The sequence below is a fragment of the Artibeus jamaicensis genome, unplaced genomic scaffold (assembly GCF_021234435.1).
Source record: "Artibeus jamaicensis isolate MK-2021 breed Jamaican fruit bat unplaced genomic scaffold, CSHL_Jam_final scaffold_1031, whole genome shotgun sequence".
NCBI classification, from domain to species: Eukaryota; Metazoa; Chordata; class Mammalia; order Chiroptera; family Phyllostomidae; genus Artibeus; species Artibeus jamaicensis.
Window position 1 is genome coordinate 9,475,787 of NW_026522026.1, and position 26,047 is coordinate 9,501,833.

General features: G+C 40.9%; 1 protein-coding gene across 1 annotated transcript in view; it reads right to left on the reverse strand.

Moving 5' to 3' along the window:
* The window catches only part of RASGEF1B (RasGEF domain family member 1B), a 524,372-nt gene extending 514,205 nt beyond the window's left edge, over window positions 1-10,167 (reverse strand). Inside the window, exon 1 of the mRNA XM_053655647.1 lies at window positions 9,938-10,167. Within this exon, the coding sequence (XP_053511622.1) occupies window positions 9,938-10,006 (69 nt within the window). The 5' untranslated portion in view covers window positions 10,007-10,167. The remainder of the gene's footprint in view (window positions 1-9,937) is intronic.
* Window positions 10,168-26,047: the final 15,880 nt, after the last annotated feature.

A 26,047-nucleotide genomic window follows, 5' to 3' on the forward strand; every position in this document is an offset into this window, starting at 1 on the left:
TCTGCCCATATATGGTTCTGACCTCTCCCACACCACCTCACTTTCTCTTAAGAGACACACAACACATTTTAATGTATATAGAATTTGGTTAAAATGAACATCAAGAATAAGTTTGTTGGGGGATAAAAAGGCTTGAGGTGGGGTAGATTTCACACTGATTCAAGAATGAAATAGGAAAAAAGAAAACTGGCAAGATTATATGAACAAATTGTATGCACCCAAATGTGGTTATAAATGAAGTCATCATTTACACCTGAATTTTTCTAGCCACAGAACTCCACCCACATTCTGAGACAACAGATTCTCTTCCAAAAATCTCTTCCCTTGGTACCAGTTGATGTGCTCTGGGGAAAACTACATCATGTGAGCTCTTGAACCAGCCATTGGACCATGCTGGCTCCAGATCACCTGTGTGCCTATCTATACAGCTTCTGCAGCAAACTACCCATTTCTGCTCTGCCCGGGACACCAATGTTCCCTGCGCACTGAAGAGGCTGCCTCCTTTGAGTTCTGCTCTCTGAAATGGACCCACAGCAGAGGTGCTTGGATCATCCATCATATGTCAAGCTCTTTTGCTTCTGGCACAGGGTAGCTAGGCTCAGGGGACAGAGGGGAAGGCAAGAAAGTTCACACAACAACCACTATATGTTTCTGCACTCTAAAATCCTAGCTTCTCATACCCTCTTTCTGGGTCTGGTCCAGCAGAATCTCCTTGCAATTTGCCTTCTGTCATGGATGTCTGCGTGTTCATCCCCATTCCTACTCCTTACTGCACACCTACCCCACCCTCCCACCCCCACTCCCTAATCCCATTCCCATCCTCCCAATGCTATTGGAATTTCAGTCATAAACCTAGTTTAAGTTTAATTTTTAAGTGATTTATTCCTTAACTAAATCTCTGAATAGAAATAGATCCCAGGCATTATTGTACAGGGGCTAAAGCTATAGTTGTAAAATATGACTGCTTTATATTTCCTTCTCAATCTTTCAAATAGAAGTATTTTATTCTTTACCATTCATACCAGCCCTTAACAATCTCTTTGCCCTCAGGCTCCTGCATGACCAGGATGCCAAGATACACCTTATATCTCTGTCCTCTTCACTACAGTATCAATGATGGCAACTCACATTTGTCTAATGCGTGACATTTTATAAAGGACATTCATGTTTATTACCATACCAGAGCCTCACATCAACTCTATGAGTAAAACAAATTGAGTAGTGATACTTTCATTTCAGAGCTATGAAAACTGACACTCCAAGAGGTAGGAAGACTCTCCCAATAGCATTCAGCCAGTGAGGAGATGAGCCAGGCTCAGAATCCAGAATTCAAGACTCTTGGTGCAAGTTCTTCATAATTCGTAATGCTGCTCCTCTTTAGTTTTCAGCCCATGTGCCTCCCTGTAGGCATCTCACTGGACTTCCAGCCAAGTTCAAATAATCTCCATGAAAGTAAATTCCCATGCTTTCAAGCCATCCAGCAGAGTTTCCATGGAAGCAGGGTATCATTACCCCCTCTTTCCCACTGGAAATTCAATAAGAAAGCCCACTGGGTAAATGTCCTTTGAATAAATTAATTTTGGAATAATCTAACCTGGCTTCCAGCAAGAATTCTCTACCAACAGCATGGGACATGAAGACCTGACAAGTAAAATCTTGACTGACGGAATGAATTTTCTTCACTTGACTTATTTTGAGAACGTGTTTGCAAACCGCTTGAAAATTTTTTTTAAAAACTCTGTGTTCAATTATATTACAACCTATGGTTGAATTTAATAAAAATTGGCACATTTTTCAAGTACTGCTTCTGCCAGAATTATATGTAAAAGTAAATTATCATCATTTATAAGACTATAGCCTAAGTTAGCATCAATATACATCCCACAGGTAAGGGGCAAGTCACTAAAGGACACTGGATGTCATATTTTCATGACATACAATCAAATATATCCAGAAACAAATTAGTTGCCAGGTTTTGCTAAAACAGCATATGACATATGTTCAAAGGAAATAAATATCGATTGAGTATCTATGTTATGCTCAACAATGTGAAGAATTCAGAAAATGTAAGGTATTGCTAAGAGAGTCAAAGAAGAAAGACAACTGAGGCTTATTAGAATCAAGGTAAAAGTATACAATAATAACAACAATAAACATTGTTATTATACATTATTTTTCAATTACAATAGGCCACACAATATGCTAAATATTTTATTTGAATCCTTACTTAATCCTCATAACAATTTAATGAAATAGCTACTATTACTATTCCAACTTCACAAAAATAAAAATGAGACGCAAAGAAGTAATTTATTTAAGGTCACATAGCTAAGAAGTGGGGGAGCCAGGATTGAGAGCCAAGTATCTCATTCTCCAGCTTGTGTACTCTTGGCCTCTTTACTGTGGCTTTGGGGAGGGGATCATAAAAGGCTGGATCTTTACTGTAGCCTTTACTGAAGGCTAGGTAGTGAGGAAGAATAAAAATAATGAGGATGAGTCATTCATCATACTACATGATAGACAAGTAGCATAAACACCAAAGGCACAGGGGCGAGAATTTGAATTTGACATGTGAGGATCAATGGAAGGAAATCAATGGCAGGAGGTAAGGTTAGCTAGGCAGAGTGAGAGATGTAAGGGAATACTTTAGAAATAATGTAGGCAGAATTTAGAGACTCTTGTGTAGGAAAGTGACAATGAAGAAGCATCGTGGTATTCTAGCAGCAAATTCAGGAAAAGTGGAGAGGAGGGAGACTTCAGGGAAGCCGACCAATTAGTGGCTTATTGTGAAATCCACTACAGACCCTATTGCTCCTTGGTCATAGTATGTCCTCAATAAATGCTTGTCAGATCAGTGGATGAAGAGTAGCAGGAATAAAAAGAAAGGTGCAAATCCAAGAAAAAATATGCAGGAGTCACTGACAAGATGTTCATGAAAAGAAAACAAAGACGGCACCACAATGCTACTGTAGGTAAGAAGATGACATGTGGTGCTTTGGCTGATGATAGAGTGAAAAAGGAGAAATGGGTTTTAGCTGGTTGCAGGGAGGGTGATGAATACTCCATTTCGGTTTGAAAATGCAGAGATGTGAAAGGCACATAGAATACTGTTAATATCTTACAGGTATTTGGAGGAATAGGCCTGGAATAAGTTTAAGGTAGAAAGCACAGTCCTTACCCATTACAGAATTCAAATAAATAAAAGTTGTCATTATACATGGGCCACTTCATTAGGTAACTCTAAGTAGATAGAACTTTCCTAATATAAATGTCACTACTGGACCTATTGTATTTCATCAAAAATTTGCAAAGTAAAAACACTCATAACACCAAGAACACCTAGGAATTGAAAAGAACTAAGCAAAAGGAAATAAATAAAAGAATTAAGCTCCTATTCCTGCTCCCTGTGACATGCAGCCAGCACTGGCCATTTGACAGATACGAAATACCAGCCTTTCCTTATCAAAATACAAAAAGGAACAAATCATGTAACAGTTTCTCAGCAAGAAACCATTAGACAGATGTAATCATAATGGGACCAAATATTCCTATAAATGAAATGCGTGCATTTAGGACCACATGCAGAGTTTAAAAGCAGCTAACACAAAGGAAGGGAGAGCTGCCTGGGTGTATACAATGGTTCAAATGTGGTAGAGCAATTCACTTGGCCCTCAAACAAACTGAATTGTGAATTTCCAAGACAAACGCAGCATCCATTAGCTTAAAACTCCAATGGCCCAGCTGTGGGAACAGGAGCTATTATTCTCCAAGTCAACTCCGCTCTTCTGATCATCATCCACCAACATCTAATCACTGAAGTTAAAGCCGTAGACAAGGAGGTTATCTGCTTTCAAAACAGGGCGACCACCTGGTTCACTCTGGAGATGCTTGAAACCAATCAGAATGACCAAGTGGATGATTCTTTTAAACAGACAAAGAAGGTTATTGTAATGAACAAAACCAAGATCTTAACCAGGCAAATTAGAGGGGGAAAAACTGCTTTAAAGCATAAATTCCTTCACAAGACAAAAGATGGGCCAATTAAAATATAAAACTGGTAAGATCTGTAAAATGTAGTCAATGGGGCACAGTGGTTGTTAGTGGATGCAAAGGACAAATAAATTGAAATTTGAGTACAGTGTTCAAAATAAAACACTATGTCATAAAATATGCTCAGGTAACATACCAGATATTTTACCCAATTTAAAGGCATGATATTTATCAGAAGTTATCTGTTAAGTTAGTTGTTTGAAACCATGAAAATATTTTCTATCAAAAAATAATGTTATGCATGGTAACTGGTTTCCCAAGACAGACCATAAAAATTTCCTAATTTATGGTGTTATAATCTATAAGTATATTACTGAGATACTCAGGTAATATGAACTGGTCTGTAAAAATAGAACCTTACCATCCTAAATAGCACTGCTCTTCAAATTGAGTCACAACTCATGAAATCAATTCAGTGGGTCTTTCCCCTATTTGATTCTTAATAGAATGGAAGAGGTGGAATACAAGAAAAGAGCATAATCGCAAAAATCATAGTACATCTCCTGTCATAAGTTGAAGTATTACTCTTGAAACTTTATTCCAGTATTTCCAGTGTTATATGAGTATAAATAGTTATATGAATTAAGGACTGCAATGTAAAATATCCTTCTTATTGTGGGTCACAGTCTAAACAGTTGAATGCAAGTCTTCTGTGGGGTCCCTAGCACAAAGCCAGTACTTAATAACGCTTGTGAAATGAATGACTGAATGAGCTGGTAAACATGTGAAGAATGAATGAATAGGATGCCAGTAATATGCCCCTCGCAGTTGCAGCCCTGACACTGACAGTGGAAAGCTTGCAGTGGGGACAGACAGTTGCCCCACTACAATTCCCTACAGCTGGCTCCTGCATCCTGGGACAGGCTCTCTGTCACAGTAGGGGCTATAGAAAGGGAAGGAGGAGACAAACTTCCACAGTTGAGTGGGACTGAATTTAAGGAGCTGGTTTCTGAGGGAGGAGGAGGAAGGTAAGACAGGATTGCTAGATTTGGCAAGTGAAATATACGAGGTGCTGGTTCAATTTGAATTAGAGATAATAAATACTTAAAGGGCAAAAAAATTATGAACTGTCAGGGTTGGAAGATCAAGTCAATCAGACATATATTTGATGCACAACTGTGTGCAAAATACTCTGCAAGGTGGTGTGGAAGGGAAAAAAATACTTAGTTAAGGCTGAAGAAGTCAGAGACACAGGTAAAGGACTTCAGCAATGACTGCATATTGAAACTATTCCAAGTTCTTTCTAGGCATTAATTGCCCTGCATTTGGCCCTGCTATTATCCCCCATTGAAGATAGAAAACTTAAGCATAGAGATAGTAAGAGAAGGTTGTCCACAATTCCACATGGGAACAGATACAAGTAATATTCAATGGGACTGTGGAAGAGGGCTGGATATTGTCCCAGGGAGTGGGACTGGAGGTGAGATTTGAGCTGAATCTTGAAGAAAGGGGAAATATCAATAGGAGAATATTAGAGGAAGAATATTCCAGGCAGAGGGACAGCTTGAAGGTGAGACCACATGATCAAGAAATGGGGTAGTTGCTGGGATACTAAGAATACAGTAGGAGGAAGGAAAGATTGGATGAGAAAAATTAGGTAGTAACCAGACTCTTGAGGGGAATTGCAAACCCTGCTGAATCTCGGTGCAGCAATGAGCCTCCAAAGAAACTGGGGTATAAAAACGGGCACTGTGTTGAGTCAGGCTATTAAGGAAGATGACTTTGGCAATAGTCCAAAAGACAGAACAGATGAGACAGAGATCAGAGGCCAGGAAAAGATCAGGTAAGTCAATGCAGCTGTCTGGCAAAATACTGTGGAATCAGAGGTTCAGGTTTATCTCCCAGATTAGACCCTTAGTAGGTGAGTGACCCTGGATAATCTGTGTAACGATTGTGAGACTTGGCTTCCTCACTTCTAAAACAGGTATAACCACATGACTCACCTCATAATCGGATTAGGGAATAAGACAGACAACAGGAAGGAAATGCTCCCCAACTGGAAGCTCTCTGTAAAGGGTCAATCGATTGAACTTCAGCTTTTACCAGTTCCTCTTTGTTCAATCAGCCTTTGATTGGACATTTCCAGGAGTAAGGACCTCACCATTCCAAGGGTAACATAGTGAAGGTCGAAGAATGAAAGAAAATATGAAAGAATGGGTTTCCCTTTCCTACTTCTAAAAGGAAAGAGTACATCTAGGATTGAAGCTGATGTAGAAAACAAAAAAATATAACAAAACAAAAACGTAATACAAAGGAACCACAGCTGAGGGAGGCAGATGAACTTCGAGATCCTCACTCTTGCACACATTACTGGAGTGACCTGAGCAAATTAAGGTTGGCCTGAAACCACCAACCTGTGTGCTTAGAATGTCCTCTTTCTCTAACCTTTTCATCCATAAAACATGGTTAACACCTGTATCTTGAGGTAATAGCTGAGATAATGTATACAGGGTGAGAAAAAAGTAGGTTTACAGTTGAGTATGCAAAACAGAGTTTATTTTTGTATTACTATTTATTAATTCTTGCATTATTTTCCATACAAATAACTGAAACCCTTATGCTTTTGCCCCACCCTGTATTGTGTCCTTAGAACAATGGCTGGCCTAGAGTAGGCAGTAAATGGTAGTTATTCTGTATTATGTATAAATTATAGCTATAGTTGCAGTTAGGCAGCAACACTGGTAGAAAACAGAATGTGGAAATGAGTAGAGTAGACATGAGGTGTGATAACTGTAAAGACCATATCTATGAAGGGTGGCATGGAACTGGATATCCATTTCCTGTAAAGCCAGATGTGTTCTACTCAAGGGATGTGGCCCCTGAGAGGTGCCTACCAGGTTAGAAGATGAAGGATGGTGGGATTACAAATGCAAGTTTGTAGAATAAGGGTGAGAGACCTGGAAGGGGAAAAAGCAGTTGTGTCTGATTACATAATTCTTCAACCACTTGCTGTCCTGGAGCTAGACCCCATCGCAGACTATCACTATGGCACAGTAATAAGCAGCACTAAGGCTTGATGGGGGACATATAGGTAGGATGTGCTTGGTCTGAAACCACCAACCTGTGTGCTTTAAAATGTCCCACCTTCCTAGACATCCAGAATCCACAGCCAGCTCTATCTCTCTGCAGAAGCTCCATGCTGGTGTGGCACACACATTATTCCAAAAGCCTGGCCCAGTGCCTGGAGCACTGTCATGGCTGGGGTAAACTTACTGTCCTTTGCTTTTTTCCTTGAAATTTTAAAATTGTTTCTCAAAGACTTGGTCTGTAAGTACTTTACTAAGAAAAAGTGAAGGAAGGTTAACAAAATGATCATGAAGACCTACTTGTGTTTCAAACACACACCATCGGTCCTTAGCCTCTGAAGATGACACAGCAGGGAACGCACTGGAATTGTTTTTTGACCACAGTGACTTTTTGCTCCTGTGCTCCCCATAACCTGCCACCCGTTCTCCCTTGTCAGACAACTGAAAGCACACAAGAGGTCCTGCAGGAGTCAGCGCTCTTTCAGGCAGGAGCTCCTCTGTGCAAACCTAACTGGCCTGTGTAGGAAAAAATACATTCTTGGCCACCTCCTAACCAAAATGAAACCAAAGGCCATTCACTATGAAAACATCCATCTCTTCTATTGACCTCCCTGTAGTTAGAAGTAACCTCCAAAGTTAGAACTAGAGCATCTGGTGGAAACGAGAAGCTGTCTAAAATTTTCTCATGTCCCAGCACTGTCACTTTAAAGAACTTAATATTTTTAAAGATTTAAGTATACCTTTCTTACATATTTCTCTCCTTACTGGATGTAGAGAACTTACCCGCAGTGTATTGAAGGGGTTACTGCCTGAGAGGAAAGCATCCTCAGTACACATCCCTGACTCAGTTATTCATCTCTTTGGGCACAGATTTCCCCCCATAGGTAGGAAGGGCTGGTCACTTAACTCCTCCAGCAACACTTATTAAAAGTGATACCTGGGTAGAGTGTTTTGGGTTGACTCAGCCAACACTGAATCAATCATTTGCAGAAAGGAGAGAGCAGGTGCTTCAGTAGCTTCTGCCTCTACATGCGTAGAAAATAACACAAAGCAAGATTTAAGGAGTTACCAAGGACTGAGGGAATTCTCTTTTTCTGGAGCTCTTCAAAGGAAAAAAACAGCCACTCATTTTCTTGATTGTCTACATATGTCTCTGACTAGATTTTAAGGTCCCCTCCAACCACCATCGATTGAGAGCCAATTATTCCAAGAAATCATGGTGGAGCATCTATTGACTGGAAGAAAAAACACACTGATCTACCAGCAAAAAGCACAGCATACAATTAAAATAGCTTGGTATGGGTTTTGGTAATTGAAGAACAAAAATCCAAATACAAGAAGAGAAAGCCATAGAGAAAAGCAGTTTTAAAGGAGTCCCTTCAGGTGTCCCAAATGACCCCCAAAAGCTGCCTAACATTTACATCCTACAGAAGCAAAAGGAGAGAGATGTCATCCGCCAAAGGAAACAGCTAATTTCAGCTGCAGGCCTATTGAAAACTGCTTTTTCAGGCTCTTCATTATTTTTTAGATTCTGGGCCACCAAGTGTCCAGGCATTTCAGTCTGTTTTCTTCCAGCCTGCTTTTGTTTTCCCAGCTCCTCTTTATTACTGTGGATATCTCCCTGCTTAAAAACTGATTTGTCACACAGCAGAGATTAAGGATTGAGCAATCTGAGCTCTAAAATCAAAGTAATGTGACCACAGGACTTCAGAGGTTAGAACACCTACAGCTGCCAAAGGTAAGAAGAGACTCAACGATCAGTCAGGAAAGAGACTGAGAGTCTGAGTCCTCAAGAGCTGCCTTACTGAAGGACAAGCTCCCACACCCAGGAGAGAAAAGACCAAGTTGTCCTCCCTGCAGCCAGTCAGGCAGTAGGGAAACGTAGGCAGACAGGGCTGAGGCAGCTCCTGGAGTAACCCTGAGGCTGGTAGGCCATGGAGCTCAGTGAGGACTGCCTGGCAAGCACGGGCTGCAGCACAGGTTCACCTGGCCAGGGCCATAGCCAGGGTGCTCTGGTCCAGGCCTAGCTGTCAGGCAGCCTGTTGGGGAGGGCAAGTGGACAGAGACAAAAGACCCTGTGGTACTATAGAGGTAAGGGAGGGGCTGCGCACAATGCAAAGCTGTTTCTACTGAGCGGCCAAAATAGGTTTCCTATTTTTAAAAACTTGATGCCACCATTCCCGCCCGGGGGGCACGAGCAAGTCAGCCTTTTCATAAATAACTCCTAGCAGAGATGCTCACAGCAGCGCCATTGCCATCTCATGCAGGTGTGAGCAATTAAGACGTACCTGCCTTCAGAACTGAGATCTGTTCACCTGATTTGGCAAATCCTATTTTAATCCTTCTCATCCCCTATGTCTCTCACTCACAAGAAGAAATGAGTTAACTTTTTCAGTTTGCGGTGTACTGGAGGTTGGGGAGGGCACTAGGAGGAGACGCAGAGGTAGAACCCTTCTGACCTAAAGAAACCTTCTGACCTAATGTTTTCAGATTGAAAGGAAAAAGGAAGACACATCATAGATAGCAGACAGGGAATAATGCAGGTACTGCTCATTTTCAGGCATTCCTGGCATTTAAGGTAGAGACTAACTCTAAAAACTCATACAGACTGACAGAAAACGAGTTTGCCTATCAACTAGGTAAGAAAAAAAAAGATTCACTGAGGTTCATGGAAGCAAGAACTCAGGCTACAGGTCTCCTCCTCGCCATCCTCTCCCTGCCCCACCCCAGACATCCAGATGGAAACCAGTCAAGTTCGAGACTGCACACTTATCAACTCCTGGGGACCCCAGGGCCACCGTCACGGGTCGCATGCCACCACAGACAGCCCTTGCTGTGGGGACACACCCTCTACCACCTACCTCAAACATGGGAGAGGCGCCCTTGCTCGGCAACGTGCAGCCCAGGAGCTCAGCGAGAAACTTTGCCATATACAAGCAGTGAGGCAGCGTCCCCTCCCAAAGCGCTGGATCCGTCCTTTCCCCACGCTGGAGCCCAAGCAGCGAGGTCTTGCCCACAGCTCCTGGGCCAGCGTGGGCCGATTCTGTGCGGCTGCCCCGCAGCAGCCGGGGACTGGGGGCGGCGGGGCTAGCTTGCCGCCTGGCCACCGCAGTCCGGGGTGCGAGGTATGCACAGTCCTGCCCGCAGACCCAGCGTCCCGCGCCGCGGGATCCCAGGCGCCGCGATCGGCGCTAGCCTTTCCCGCTGAATGTCACTATTACCATAGTAAGGGAAGGGCCCCGCCGAGGGGGTGGCGGGAGGGCCAACAGCGCCGTGGGGCGGACTGCCGCGTGCGGGCAAGGGCAGCGGGCGGGCACGGCGGCGCAGGCAGCATTTGGCCCAACCCCAGGCGCGGACACTCCAGCGACACCGCTTGGCTGCAGCTGAGGCCTTACGGTAGCCGGAAGAGTGAGAGGTGATGGCGGGGGAGGGTCTGCCCTGGGGGGCCCTCAGGGCTGACCCACTTCCCGGGTTTCCCTTCCTCCTTACTAATGGAGGTAGATAGGGCGCTGCTGCGGCTGCTGCCTGACCCGGGCACTTACCGCTGCAAGGCGCCCGCTGCCCAGGGGGGCTCCCCCACGGTCCAGCGTCAGCCCCACCCTCCCTTTCGGAAGGGAAAAGGCTCCTGAAGCCTGAGAGGAGGAATTCCTTCCCAATCTTAAGTTAAGCCTCCTTACAGAAAGGGGCAGGCACAGGTGAGCCCCAGAAGGGGAAAAGGTGACTAGGCACAGTGGCTAGGCCAGATATGCTTCATCGTCACTGTCACGGCTACCCCCGAGGCCTGGGCTGGAGCGGGGTATTGGGGTGAGGGAGAATGGGTTGACCAGGAGACATAACAGACAGGTGTGGCCCTGTTGTTCTTTGCAAACCCACAAGGCTCATCTTTTATAAACAAGGGAGACACTTGTAGGACACAAGACTATATATATAAATATATATACTGCATCCCTATAGCTGTACCTCTCAAACTTTAGTGTGCGTAAGAATAACCTGGAGATTGTTTTAAACCAGATCTGTGTTTTCATTAGGCACCACAGGAGATTTTGATGCAGGTAGAGCTCAGGCTGGACTTGGAGAAACATTGCTTTACCTTGTCAAATCCACAGGACAGCACATACAAGAACTGTAAAAGCTTTGGTGACAGAGACCTTAGAGAAAGTTTTGTCAAATCACCTATTATCACATGCAAGAAATGCAGCTACAAAAGTTTCTAATAGTTCATCAAGTCATATTGTGTTAGAGATTCCAGGTAAAAAGGAGCATTCTATAAATGCTTGTTTGACTGAATAAAAGCTGGATGATTGGATAAATGGTGATAAATTGGTGGGTCCAGATTTCCTGATTCTCATTTCAGAATTTTAGCTGGCAGAGTTGTCTCACTGTGAATTTAGGGAATTTAGGAAATCAAATGGGAAGCAAAGGGGTCACATTAGCTTGAATATGGCAGCTCCGTGCTTCTCAAAATTTATCAGTTGAGTATTTTTCATAGTAAAGAGATTATCAAAACCAAAGTGTCTGGTTTATTTAGGTTTGTTATAATATATAAAGACCTACTCCCATGAGCAGGACCTTACACATGGGAGTCGGTCTTTATCCAGAACCCCCTGCCACAGCACCAGATAACCTCCAGCAGCAAAATCTAGTAAAAGGTGACCTCTAGGCTATATACAAAGAAAAGTGAAGGGAAATAATATGCAATGAGTACCTACGATTATCTCAAGTACTGTGTCCGAGGAATAGACTATCTGGATTTGAATCTCACTTCTGATATTTAATAGCTGTGAGACTTCAGGCAAGTGACTTTTCTGTGCCCAATGTCCTCATTTGCTAAGTGAGCATAATAATAAAGGTAGCTACTGTATAAGATTTGTATTAGTTTTCTATTGCTATCACATTCCCTTGCAATCTAGACTCATTCCTTTCAGGAGCTCTTCCTCCCCTATGCCATCTTGAATCTTGCAGTGTCAAAAGCAAATGCACATTTCTGATGGGCAGATACCCACTACCCAGACTTGAGGGTACATTGCCCAGACCTTCTCCAAGGACTGCCACTACCGTGGCTATTTCCTGCTCTACCTTGCTAGCATCTTAAAGCAACACCCATTTATTATCTCACAGTTCCCTGTATTAGAAGTCTGAGTGGGGGCTCAAGTGGATTCTCTGCTTAAGAACTCACAAGGCTGAAGCCAAATGCCAGCCAGCTGGGCTCTCATCTGGCGGCTCTGGGAAGAATCCCCTTCCAGATTCATTCAGGTAATCCAGTTCCTTGTTTCCTTGTTGGTTATCTGGGGCTGGCCCTCTGCTTCTGGAACTTGCCCAAGCTCTTTCCTTGTTTGACTCCCTCTGTCTTCAAACCAGCAACTGCACTGAGTCCTTCTCCTGCTTTAACCCCTCTGACATCCTCTTTCACCAACAATCCAGAAAAAACGTGCTGCTTTTAAGGACCTTGTGTGATTATATAATTATAATATCTAGGCCCACCTGGCTAACCAACTGACTCATCACCTTAATTACATCTTCAAAGTGTGGCCACTTAAGTAACACAATCCCAGACGTAACACCAGGGTGAAAGCCATGGGAGCTTTCTGTTTTGAGGAATAAATAAATGCATGCATTTTAGTCACTTAGAGCAATGTTTTATTTTGTAATATTTATATTAAAAATTCAATAAAGGTTAGCAGTTTTTTTTTTTCTACTCGCGTCACCTAACTTGATTGTCACTACAACTCTATTACCTTAAAGGTGGGAATCGAGAATCAAAAACATTGTCTAACACCACACAGCAGGTTAGTGGCAGAGCCAGGGATCAAACCTAGCACAGCTGCCAACTAAAGTCTGTACTTTTGCATTATATGATACTGCATCCCGAAAGGTGGCAAAGGAAAGGTAATGTCTATCTGGGGGAGCGGGACTTGAGAAGGAGGGTGGTGATAATGAGGAACAGAAGGAAAGTTTACAGATAGTCACTTGCCACCGGTGAATAATTTACAGTTTAGGTGCAAAAAAAAGGCTGTCCTAAATACTATCTGAAATGAGAAAATCTAACGGAACTGGTGATTGTTAGTGAACACAGGTGTTTTCTTGTGTTGGTATTCATCTTAAGAGGCTGTATATTCCCTTGCAATCTAGACTCATTCCTTTCAGGAGCTCTTCCCCCCCTATGCCATCTTGAATCTTGCAGTGTCAAAAGCAAATGCACATTTCTGATGGGCAGATACCCACTACCCAGACTTGAGGGTACATTGCCCAGACCTTCTCCAAGGACTGCCACTACTGTGGCTATTTCCTGCTCTACCTTGCTAGCAGAGCAAGAACAGAGATCCAGCCCCCTTCCCCACCAAAAAGGCAAAGCAAACAAATAAATAATCTCATCACTTCTGGTCCTCCTCCATTTAGGACCTTGGCCACAGTGTTATTCACTGGAAAAATTATTCATACTCTTTGACTTAATATTCCCACTTCTAGAATTTAGCCTAAGAAAATAATCAGAGAATCACTGGAAGATTATTACATTTAAAATTGTTTCATGCCCATAGGGGCAAGTGAGTGTCTTTTTTTATTCAAACAGTAACCACTGTGGTTAAAAGAGCAGGACTGGATCTTAGGCAAATCACTTCAGTTCTCTAAGCCTCCTTTCCTTTTCTGGAAAATAGGAGTGATAAGAATACCTGCTGCAGAAGAATTTAATTAACTAATACTATCATATTATGCTAACTTGCTAGAATAATTATTACATCCATATAATTAATATACTGATATGAACAAAGTACCTGATCCATAGTAAGTAACAGTAATAAATTCTAAGTATTAGGAGGATTATTATTAATGATATATCCTCAACTCCTGGCTCAGAGCCTGGTACACAGTGCTCAATAAATATTGATTGAATAAATGGATGGATAGATAGATAAGCAAAGAGACTTATTGCAAAATTATATGCCCAAGTTTATAAATCATCTAAAGTTTAACAACAGGGGACTGTATTAATATACTATAGTCCATACATACCGTGAGCTTGCAGACAATTTACTGGCCTGGAAAATTTCCTTTATGTAACGTTGGTGGGGGACAGTATACAGTACGTGTAGCATGGGCTAACTTTATAAAATGTTCACGTGTATACATAGGAGGAAAATGAAAGGGAATATACGAAGGGGCAATAATAGCTCTCTTTGGATGATAGAATAATGGATTATTTTTATTTTCTTCTTTACACACTCCCTAATTTTCCTTTCTTGGTAGTAAACCTGAGTAAAACACCAGTTCTAATACCTTTTTAAAGATCCCATCACTAAGAACTCGACATTAAAAGACTTATCAAGTTCATCTTTACTGATTTAAGGTCCTATCCCTCTAATAAAACATTTAGAATGGACCAATTAACACAACTAAACCTACTGTACTGATCCTCTCCTTCAAAAAAAAATCTCTTTATGAAGAGGCTCTACTATGCATGACCCAAAATTTGTTTTTAAAGACACTCGTCTTTGCTATAAGAGCTGATTGTCTAGTTATTAACATTAACCATGACCTTGAGAATGGCAAAGTCATAAAAAGCAAATATAATCTATTTTTTTAATGTAGCTATTTTCTCTTTTCATTTAGTTTAGAAGCTAATGTAGAAGTCAAAGAATAAAGCTCTGGAAGTGATCATTTGCCTGGAATGAGTAATATTTTTTCAATGCCAACCCATAAAGAATACTATCTTCATTTACCTCACTTTCTTTGTGGCTCTCAGGGAGAGTTGGTGTTACATTACTATGAATACTATACGTGGGTCTAGTCAGAAAATAAAGCAATCTGGTTAATCAAGTATTTCTGCTTATTATAGTTTCTACAACATGTGAAATACTACATTTCAAAAAATTAGGCTGTCATAAATTGCAATTAAGACAAACTCTACTGAAGAATTCATAATTCTTTGATGATTCAGAAGACATTTCCATGTGTCTCAGGTTGTCAGATTCGCAGATTCGCCAGCATAAAAACCATTTATCCCAATAGGACAGATGAAGGGAGATGCCGGTTAATAGGAATTTTCAGTTGAGAACAATGTAAGCAAGCCAGGTTTCACTATGTTTACAAGGCTGACTGAGCGTCTATTGAGCTCTTTAAGTACCTCCTGAGAAAGGCTCTCTATTTGCCTGAGATGTTGTAATTATTATTCCACAGGAATACAATGGTAACATTCTATTTTACAACAAAGGAACTAGATTACAAGTTATCCTACAACCTCCTGCCTCCCAGCTCAGATCATACATGTATAGAGTTACAATGGTGCCAATTACATTATCTTTTCATGCACTGTATGTTTCTATGGCTTTTGATGATCTGAATGGATTTCATACCAAATAACAGCTACTGGCAGCAATCAAAACAATTTGGGGAAAAATATTTCTATCTTCTGTGTCCCAATAGTGCTGTTGATTGAAACTTAATATTTGCCTCACTTCCTTCTTGGTACAACAAGCAAGCATGGCTTCAGTCTGGGCCCCCAGTCTGCCTTACCAAGAAGGTGGTTAGGGAAGCCCTGTACATAGGCTTGAAGCAAATACCATTTCTGTTTGCATTTCATTGCTTCACACCCCTCCTTTGACTGGTCCACCATCCTAACTAGTGTGGCCAACATCTGTGAAAGCTCACATGGAAGACAGGGGGACAAGAGAAAGGACAGGTTCTTAGTTCTGGCCAGAAGCACACCACTCTCCCAAAAGGCTGGTTCAGTTCCAATTATCCACGCAGGCCCAGATCTTCCCTGCATTAGATTTTCAGTGAGGTTAAGGAGTTCTAAACAAAGTCACCCCTAGGACTCTATCAGTCTCACAACCAATACAGTTCAAAGACGACTCAAAGCGGACCAAATCTAAATACCTGGGAGTCGGGGGGGAAGAGAAGGCAAAGTTAATCCTGCACCACCCTAATAGGAAGGGGTGGTTCCCACCCAACCAAACAGCTCCATGGGCTCTATTGCAGCCACATATTTAAACCAAAGCTTTAAAAAATACGATTTCTATATTCTTTGTTCCTTCCCTTATTAGTTTCGACCTCTCTATTCCCCAAGGACAGAGATGTGTTTCAGAAACATCTTTCTCAGCCAAACAGCGCAAGTTGTGATATGGAATCCATACTCCCATTTTTCTCCATCCTCCATTTCTGTGGAAGTGACAGTAGCAATTGCCAACAAGATAGTATGCAGCAGGCATTATATGGAGTACTTTGCATTTTTATTGTGCATTATTATATTTGATCATTTCATCAACCCTTTTGGGTAACACTATCATAATCCCTACTTTGCAGTTGAAGAAAATACACCACAGAGATGCTTATTACCTTCCCAAGGTCATGTAGCTAGAGAGATGCAGCCTGGCCAGGCATCCAGGCAGTCCTCCAGAGCCCCCATCCTTCCCCTACCTGCCATCTTCATTAGACTAGAAGAACAACAAGGGATTGGGCTCTTTCAGCAGCCCCCACACATACCACCCCCCTGTAGAGAGAAATGAATGTGAAATGGGTTTAAATAGGAAGCAAATTTTAAATGTACACTGTCCAATGCAAAACAATGCAAAGTGTGCTGACTACATGAAAATAAGCAGGATGGAAGAATTTTGATGCCTCTGCCCTCAAGGCTGCCCAAAAGAGTATTCCAAGCTCACCTTCCATTAGCCACCTCCTACCCAATAGTGTTCACACCAATTTTCATGTAAATTAAAAAGCTTTCCAAATCTCCTGCCAAATTTCTCTAGCCTAGGTGAGATTTTAAGTTAAAAACTCCATTTGATTGGCTTAACTTATTTTCATCTCTTTCAGAGCTTAAGGTCATCATATTTCAACTACCCCAAATGGCACAGGGTTTCAGGTCAGAGACACTCAACACCCAAAGAACTTCAGTCCTATTATGAGCTATAGCTACTGGGACAGGCCCATCAATAGTCATAAGAATTCTCCTGAATAAGAAAACAAGTTAAAATTCATCAGTCAAAAAACAGCATTCAGATTTAGCCTGGTAAGAACTGTCAGATGTCCAAGGCCTAATTTGCACCCAGTGGGAAAGCCTACAGTTTAATCTTCATGGGTGCGGCATAAGATTTTATAGATATTGACTAATTTCAAGCACATAGTTCTGTTTGTGTGGGGGGGATGTGGGATGTGTCACATGGAGATCAGCAGAGGAGAAAACATTTATTTAAATATGCCAGAGGCATCAGAAACACAATGAAAGCAAATATAATTTGTAAAGAGGGCAACCCTAGTAACCTACCCCCAAAGATAAGGAAAACACAAATGATTCCAACTAAAAGGCTTTGAAAAAAGGAAAAAGAAAAGGGAAAAAAAGGCTCTTTGTGTTTGATTCTGCAAACATATATTATGCTCACACTGAGAGCTGGCGGGCAGATGGCTGAAGCTCATACAAGGAATATTAAATCTATTTGGAACCCTCTTGCCCTCCTGATACAACACTGCTCATGCCTAGAGGGCAAGACAATCAACACAAAAATGCCTACAAATCACTCAGATTCTGTCACTAACTGGGAAATCCTCATCGCATCTCTGAGCACAGGATCAGGAATGGTTTCCCCAGTCCTTCAGAGCAGGTCAGACAGAGGGGTCAGGAGACAGGGCTCAGTCAGTCTCTCTCTCTCTCTCTCTCTCTCTCTCTCTCTCTCTCTCTCACACACACACACACACACACACACACAGCAAGCACATCTCTTTGTATTCAGACCATTTTCTGCCATTAGAGCCAGATCTGAAATAAAATGGCACATGAAAAGCCATTTTAGAATGGCTTTAGAAAACCCAGCACAGAATCTGTTCATGGAATTTGACGTGCTTTTGCCATCTTTTCAGAGGAATAAGAACAGATTATTAGATTTTAAAGGCCAGGAGAAATGAAAAATCAACAAACTCTCACCTTGCCCCTTTCCCCTTCACTCTGTATTTTCCAATGGGCAATCTTTCTATAATGTGGTGAAGGTCACATACATTCCACTGATTCTTCCTGGAAATACCAAACTGTGAGAGAAAAGATGATTATTCCAAAAAATAGAAATGCCATATCCCTCTGTTTAACCTGAGCATCTAAATCTCTGTGGGTTATGAATATGTGCTCAGCAAGACACTTGAGAGCCAGGCTACACAATGTATGGTACGCACACCAATTCTATTGGCACCACCTGGAAGCTAGTTAGAAATGCAGAATCCAAGGCCCCACACAGACCTACTGAATCAGAGTCTGCCTGTTAACCAGCTCCCCAGGGGATTCGCTAGCTCAGGGAAACACTGCTCTAGAACACTAATCTCCATTGAGAGGTGTGTGCGTGTCAGGACACACACAAAATGATCTGTTAGGATGTGCAAAGGTTTTACAACTCCTGTTTCATAGTTTTTCAGTTGTGTTTATTTTTACTTTTGCCTATGATTATCTCAAAAAAGAAATTCAATTTCTGTATTATTTGACATTTAGCTTGACAATGGTACATGTACAAACAGTTATAAATACACATACATTGGGAATGTGGACTCAGATTTTAACTGATAAGAATTCTCATTTAAAAATTGGCTTTTAAATTTTTATTTAAATATTTTAAAACATGACACATCTAGCTAAGCTCTGATCTAATGACTATCTTTCTGTCCAGGAAGCTTCTACTATTGCAGGTTGACTAGATGTCCCCTGCTTCTTCCCAGTTACCTTAGAAATAGATATAGTGATACACAGCAGGAACCTTCTTTAGGAGAACTTCCCACAGCTGTTGATCTAGCTGTGCCTAGGCTAGTGTGCATCTCAGCTAGCTGGCCGGAGGACAGAGACACATGTATCACACTGACCCTTCTGCCTATGATGTTCCCATAAACCTTACTTTATACCAATACCATATGGTACTAGTATGTTCAAGTCCTTTGCAAGACCCACATATAAAAGATAATCATCCTCCAATAAAGTAATTAACTCATTTCATTTGTAGTATGTGCCACAAAGGAAAAGTGCAAGTGAGCCATGAAGATCTCCACAAGGAGGTGACATTTGAGTGGGAACCTAAAGGATGGACACAACTTTGGCACATTCAGGCAGGAGGAACAAGTACAAATGACCTATGTGGGGAAGAAATTTGGAACAGACTAGATTCTAAACAATGGTTGGTGTGGTTGGAAGTTAGTTGGTGAATAGAGCAGGGATAATGTTAAAAAGAAGACAGGGTCCAGATGCTTAGGGCAGAGTGAGGGATTTTGCACTTTATCATATAAGACTCTTAAGCCTAAGGTGATATCCCAGTTTGGGCTCATCCCAAAACAACCCCAAAGACAAGGACCCAGTACAAAAAGTTTAATAGGGTAGTAATCTAAGAAGCTTGGTGAGGGTTGAAGACAAGGTACCAAGGAAAGCCAATAAGACGTCACTAATGAGTGCTGCAGGCAATTAGGGCTCAATCCTGAAGCATGCCTCCGAACATTCCCACTGAGAGGCAGGGAAACTGGACAGATACCCACCAACTCTCAACCCTCATTGTTTAAGAGATGCCTCTGCAGTGTTAACTCCCACCATGTTTGTAAGAGGAGAATATCCTCATCATATGACGGTAAAAGCCCCAAGGTAGAGTGAACAACCCATCCCAAATTCCTTGCCAGGAATTTCTTGATTATAGCACTGAAAGTCTTACATCCTGAGAACTCCCAAAGTCCTGGGTAAACTGAGATGACTAGTCATTCTAATATAAGAACTACTTGCAGGTGACCTCTGGAAGGGGTCAAGGGAATATGGGTAGGACACTGTCAGCATCTGCAAGATGACATCAGAAGATTCCACATCTAAACTTGTCTACATCCAGAAATATCAATGATATTTTGTTCCGAGAGAGTCAATCACATACCCTAACAATGCCCAAGAAGATTTTGAAACTGGACATTCAAAAATTGCAGAATTAACACATGTTATTGACTCTAATAAAATGCCTGTATTCATTTTCTTTAGCTGCCATAACAAATCGACACAAATTTAGTGATCTAAAACAATGCATATTTATTATCTTACAGTTCTGGAGGTGAAAGTCTAAAATGGTTGGCAGAGCTATGTCCCCTCTGGCAGCTCTAGGGGAGAATACATTTCCTTGCCTTTTTTTTTTAACTTCTAGATGCTCACATTTCTTGGCTTGTGTCCCACATCACTCCATCTTCTGCTTCCACCATCAAATCTTCCTCTCTGACTCTAACCTTCCTACCTTCCTCTCATAAAGATGCTCGTGATGACCTGGGCCAAACTGAATAATCCAAGACAATGTCCCCATCTTAAGATCCTTAACTGAATCACATGTGCAAAGTCCCTTCTGCCACGTAAGGTAACATATTCACAGGTTTCAAGGATTAGGATATGGACATCTTTGGGGGCCATTCCATCCACCACAATGTCCTTGATTCTAAGGCACATTTAATCATAAGATGCACATCAAATTGGTAGCAGCTGTCATGGATGGACACCACTACCTAATTAAATGTATATTTTTAATGTGTATCCTGATTTCAGATATGTTAAAATGTGGGGAAAATGCACATCTTGGAGTAGAACATCTATGATAATGCAATAAGCATAGTAGAGCTCTGTCTTTACAGAGGCTCAGGTTATATATGAAGAGACTAAGGTGAGAAATGAAGACATTAATTCAATAAATATATTTTGAATCTCCACTTGATAGTAGACCCTGAGGGTGTAGCAGTAAGATACACAGTCTCCACCCTCATGGAACTTTTACTTTCTAATGAAAGCGGCAGACATTGAGCAGTTACCCAGGGATGATTAGTGCCATGAGGAAGAAGAGAGCAGATGAGGAGACAGACTGAGGCTATCACACACAGGAAGGGGACAACCTAGTACAGCTGAGCAGGTCAGGGAAAGTATGTAAGAAGGTCATGTTTATACACAGATTTCTGTGAAGCATAGAGAACAGGATTTTAGTCAAAGGACAGTCCAACTATAAGGACCAGGTGGCAGAAAGAAGCTTGATACTGGAACTTTCATTAGTTCTACAAGAAAGACATTTCCCAGCTACCACTATCCCCACTGTTAAACATAACTATAATGATGTTAAACTATAACTTTACAGAAAATTTCTTTCTTTCCCCCCTTGAATACATGATGTGGTAGGACAAGAAAGAAAACAAAGTTAGAGATAAGAAAATTATTTTCTATAAAACTACATTTTATTCCTAATTTAAACTTGTATCATCTGGCCTGCAATTAGGCCCAAAGGAAACATAATGCTCTCATCTTCCTACTTTCTATTTCCATAACAACTGTTTTGTTGTTTTAAAAATTCAAATGGGCACTTCTTTCTTTTTTTCTTTTCAAATGTACACTTGTGATACCCCAATACTTGTACAATGTCCATCCCAATGCACCCTACTCTTACCCTCCAGAAGACTTGTCACTTGATTAGAAAGCCAAGACTCGGATAAGGCTGTGAACCTGTCCTATGGAATACAAGACACAGGCCTGTCCCCAGACCAGAGATGGGCCAACCAAGTCCTGTCCCTCCTTATGGGTCAAGGGGCATGACCAATGTCTGCATGATTAAAACCTCATCAAAGAGAATAAGTATAAGTTTTAGCCCTTCCCAAGAGAAAGGGAAAAGCCATCTGGAAAATCCCCAGCATCATTATGACAGCTACAAATTGCCAATTATTAATGGCTCTCAATCTAACAGCCAGACTGCAACAGGGATTCGATTTGTTAGGAACTTGCTGGCGAGGACCAGTTCCCTAACAAAAGGGCAAACACACAGGCACAAAGAATCACACACATACACAGAGCAGTTCAGAGGTTCAGAATCTTGTGGCTTTAGAGGAAACTCTGGAGGAGACTCATTAGTGGTAGAAGGGGAGGCCTCAAGCTGTGTCTCATGACTAAATCATATAACAGAACACCTTCTTATTAACCTTGAATTATACATCTCTACAATGTCTCCTGGCATTAAATTTGCAATCAAATTAGACACAATTAATATAAACAACTACTCAGAGTTATGTAGAAAATAGCAATATGATTTTTTTGTCCCTTGGGTTTTTCATGACAGTATTTTAAAAATTGTTTGCTTGCCTGCCTCTGAATCTGAAGGTTATTTTACAAATCATTACAATGACAAAAATATACATTCTAGCAACTCAATTGTCATGTATGTTTAACTTAAACCTTTAGCTTTCCAAAGTAAATTAACGTGATTCAATTATTATTAGAACAGTCATTTTAAAGTCATATTATTCCACATATAAATTATGTTGATTCAAATCCTACAGGAAAAAAAATGAGCGCCTGAAAATTTATAATTGTATTTGACCTGAATGTGAAACTGTAATCAAGAAACCAGGAAATTTTCAGTAATGACTTGGACTGAGCAGAGTACCTTCCCAACCATACATCATAGACTTGTTGGACACCCTTACATGTTAAATGATGCAAGCGATTTTAGTGCAGGCTGGTGTGATACCCACAGAAATGAAATGTGAACCAGTACCCATAGGGAGATGCTTAGCCTGAGCCATGAAGATTTAACCATAAGCCACTCATTAGTGTTAATGGAGCGTGGCTCTCAAATTCCAGGTGACACTGTGGAATTTTACTGCCCATAGAAAAGGCAGATCAAGGGAGCCACTCAGCTGCGATCTGGGAAAATTAAAGGTAATTAAAGTGTTTTCACCTACTAGGGTTGGAGGGAACTAAAGTCTCCATTTCTACTTTCACTAAACTGTCCACATAGAATATTTTATATGAACGTTCACCTGGCATTCATCATCAAAAGTTACCTTCTACTATGGCTATTCTGCCCCCTCTCTATGTAACTAATCTGCCAAATGGCTATGGAAGGCAGCAATTCTCTCTTACATCTTTGGCACTCCCCAAATTTAGCTTGGTTTTTGGCCTTAATAGATCTTCAGTAAGTAATTATTGATGAGACGAAAAAGGAAAATGAAGAAGAAAAGGTTATAAATGACCCTTTATTGTAATCTCAAACAGGGAGAATAATGACATATAAGAAGGAAAAAAGAGGCCCCAAATGAAAGAACAACTTTCGACTGTTTTCCCCTTGTGATTTCAGGTAAAAATGCCCAACACCCCTAATTAAACCCAGCTCTAAGTTTAGAACGTTCTATTTAGTGATTCAAAATTAGCTGTTCCTCAGCTTTGTTTATTTTAATTATATTTCATTGCTTATTCTATTACAATTGTCCCCACTTTTTCCCTTTTGTCCACCTCCACCCAAACCGGCAACTCCCTCAGGCGTCACCACACTGTTGTCCGAGTCCCTAGGTCATGCATACATGTCCTTTGGCTAATCCCTTCACTTTCTTTCATCCAGTCCCCTATTCCTTGGCTTTGATAGAGTGTTTCGTAGCCTTTTTTGTTGCTTGTTCAACTGCGGTTAGTGTGATGCATCTAACTTTAATGGTGTTTACCCTACACTTGCTCAGCTAACAGCAAGGCATGACAACTGGATTTTTATTTGTGCTCTCCTGTATGGCATCATAGTGAGATGAGATAAAACAGAAGAAATAATGTCTGCAGGCCCCCGTTACTACTGAGGGGTGAAGTTAACTGCTGTGTGGGCAGCAGTCCTCATTCCTTGCTTGCAGAACCACTCAGTGTCATGAACAAGATTCTAAACCCCAGTAGTGCTGTGTAATACTTCCTGTATTACAAAAGTTCATAACTTCCTGTTGGAGTTGACAATTATTCTTGAGAAAGGTTGATTTGCCTAAAGTGGGTAATCAGGGATAATAACTTACATGAGGATTTTCCCACCAATAGGCACCCTTCTCCTATTCCAACAGAAGCTACGTGTGCCAAACACGATGGCAAACATTTTACACTCATTAGCTGCCCAGAGCAACTTAGAACCTACCTCCACATTGCACAAATTAAAAAACTCAGAGAGGTTAAATAATTTTCAAAGGTCACACAGCTATCCAGTGACAGAGTTAGGAACTGAAACCAGCTCTTAGATTCTAAAATCTATGCCCTTATTAGGTAGAAAACTCATGAAACTTCATCCCACGCTCATGAAGTGAAGCCTCAGCTCTTTCTGTCCTTTCATTTGGAACCACTTACCAAGTTTCTCCAATTCTTGGAGGAGGGAATGAGGTTGGGAATTATACTGACAGGCAGAAATCTCATTTCCCTCAAACCCCTCCCCTTGCCCCACACACACACACACACACACACACACACACACACACACACACTTGGCAAAGGCACTATTTATTATTGATATTATGTTATTATTATTGACGTTACACAAAGCACAGGGCAGCGCTACATTTTCAAAATGGGACTAAATCAAAAAGGTGAAGCTGAGCTCTCCACTGGATCAAGCAAACTCAGAAAAAGACCTGATAACTTAGTGTTCAAAAGAAATAAATGAAACACCAATTTATAAAACAAAATAAACTAAAGGATGCTTCCACTTTAAAAGTGAATGGATTGTTTGAAAGGAAGTTGAGAACTGACTTTGGAGGAAAAGTTCTATCAATGACAGAAATCTTAATCCATGAGAGGATTTAGCACTTGTTATTACTATAGTTTTCCTATATGCTAAATTTGAAATGTAGAAATGTAGAAAATTGTAAATGGGTATAAACCTCTTGATCTCAGGACCCAGAGACAACCTCTATTATTTTGCATCATTTCCTTCTTCCTATTTTCTATGTAGTTTTTATTTAGCTGATGTCTTATCACACATATAGCTCTTAATTCCTGAGATTTGCAGAAGCATATGGGGACTCACTTTTTACATTAACATATTAAAACAATAAACATTGGTCAGAATTTCTTATGAAAGGTTGACCTTCAGAATACATATTCATTTAAATTCATTGATTTAAATAGTTGACCCAAAGGAACCTAAATTTTAAAAATATGCTATAGAATTCCTTTAAGTTTCCAAAACAGCAGAACTTCATAAATTTCTCTAGTGTCAGGAAAACCCCCATGAGGATTACAGAATTCTGCAAAGTCAAGGGTAAGCAAAATAGAAATTAAAAATTGTGAGCAAAAGGACATTAAACAGACTTTTTCACTTGTTTAATTAGTACAGCTGAATTTTAATTATCACAATTCTTCACCAGACACTAGTAAATGTGCTGAAAACATCCTATAAAATTAACAAAGCTTTAAACACTACAAGGCCTTGTTTAATTTTGTTCTAGTCTGCATTTGCAAAATAAAAAGTGATTTAAGCAAGAAGTTAGAGCATTTGGAGCAGGCAAAAAGAATAGAAGATTTGCATCATTTCAGTCATTTATTCAACTCTAATCTCCATGAAGGCAAAGATGTTTCCACCTCATTTATTGCTAGAGACATGGCATCTAGCATAGTTAATGAGCGAATGAATGTAAAAATGAATTCATGGCTGTATCTCTTGTCCCCTCAAAGGGGCTATAAAATTCTCAAAAATTGTAGCTTTTACTTCTTCCTTGTACACAGAACATCAGCAGAAGTTTGAGTAATTAGGAATCAGTCCACAGATACTCCTGAGCAAAGAATTCTGTACATTTTCTGGGGAGGAACAGCTTTCACTCTTCCCCAACACAAAAGACAGAATAACTCAGGCTCTAAACATACTGTATGACCTGGCTAAATATGTGTAATCCCAGGAGGCACAGACCTCTGCTGCCTTTCCCCCAGTGTAAGTAAAAGCATGAAAAAAGAAAAGGCAGCAGAATTGTCCATTGACTGTCAGAGAAAGATCTCGTTGTTATTCTCCCTGGTAATGTATTTAGGAGGTTAACACTGGAGAATATCAATGCAATTGGGGTCAAGGCCTATACTCCCTAATCCACCCAGGTATTTTCATTGCCTCCTCTTACATACATTTGAGTAGGTTCTCTCTGTCACAGGGATTATTTTATATAAAAATATGAAAGTTTGAGGGATGAGGTAAAAAGGTGCCTTTACCTAGGAGGGTCTCCTGATTCCCTCTGACTCC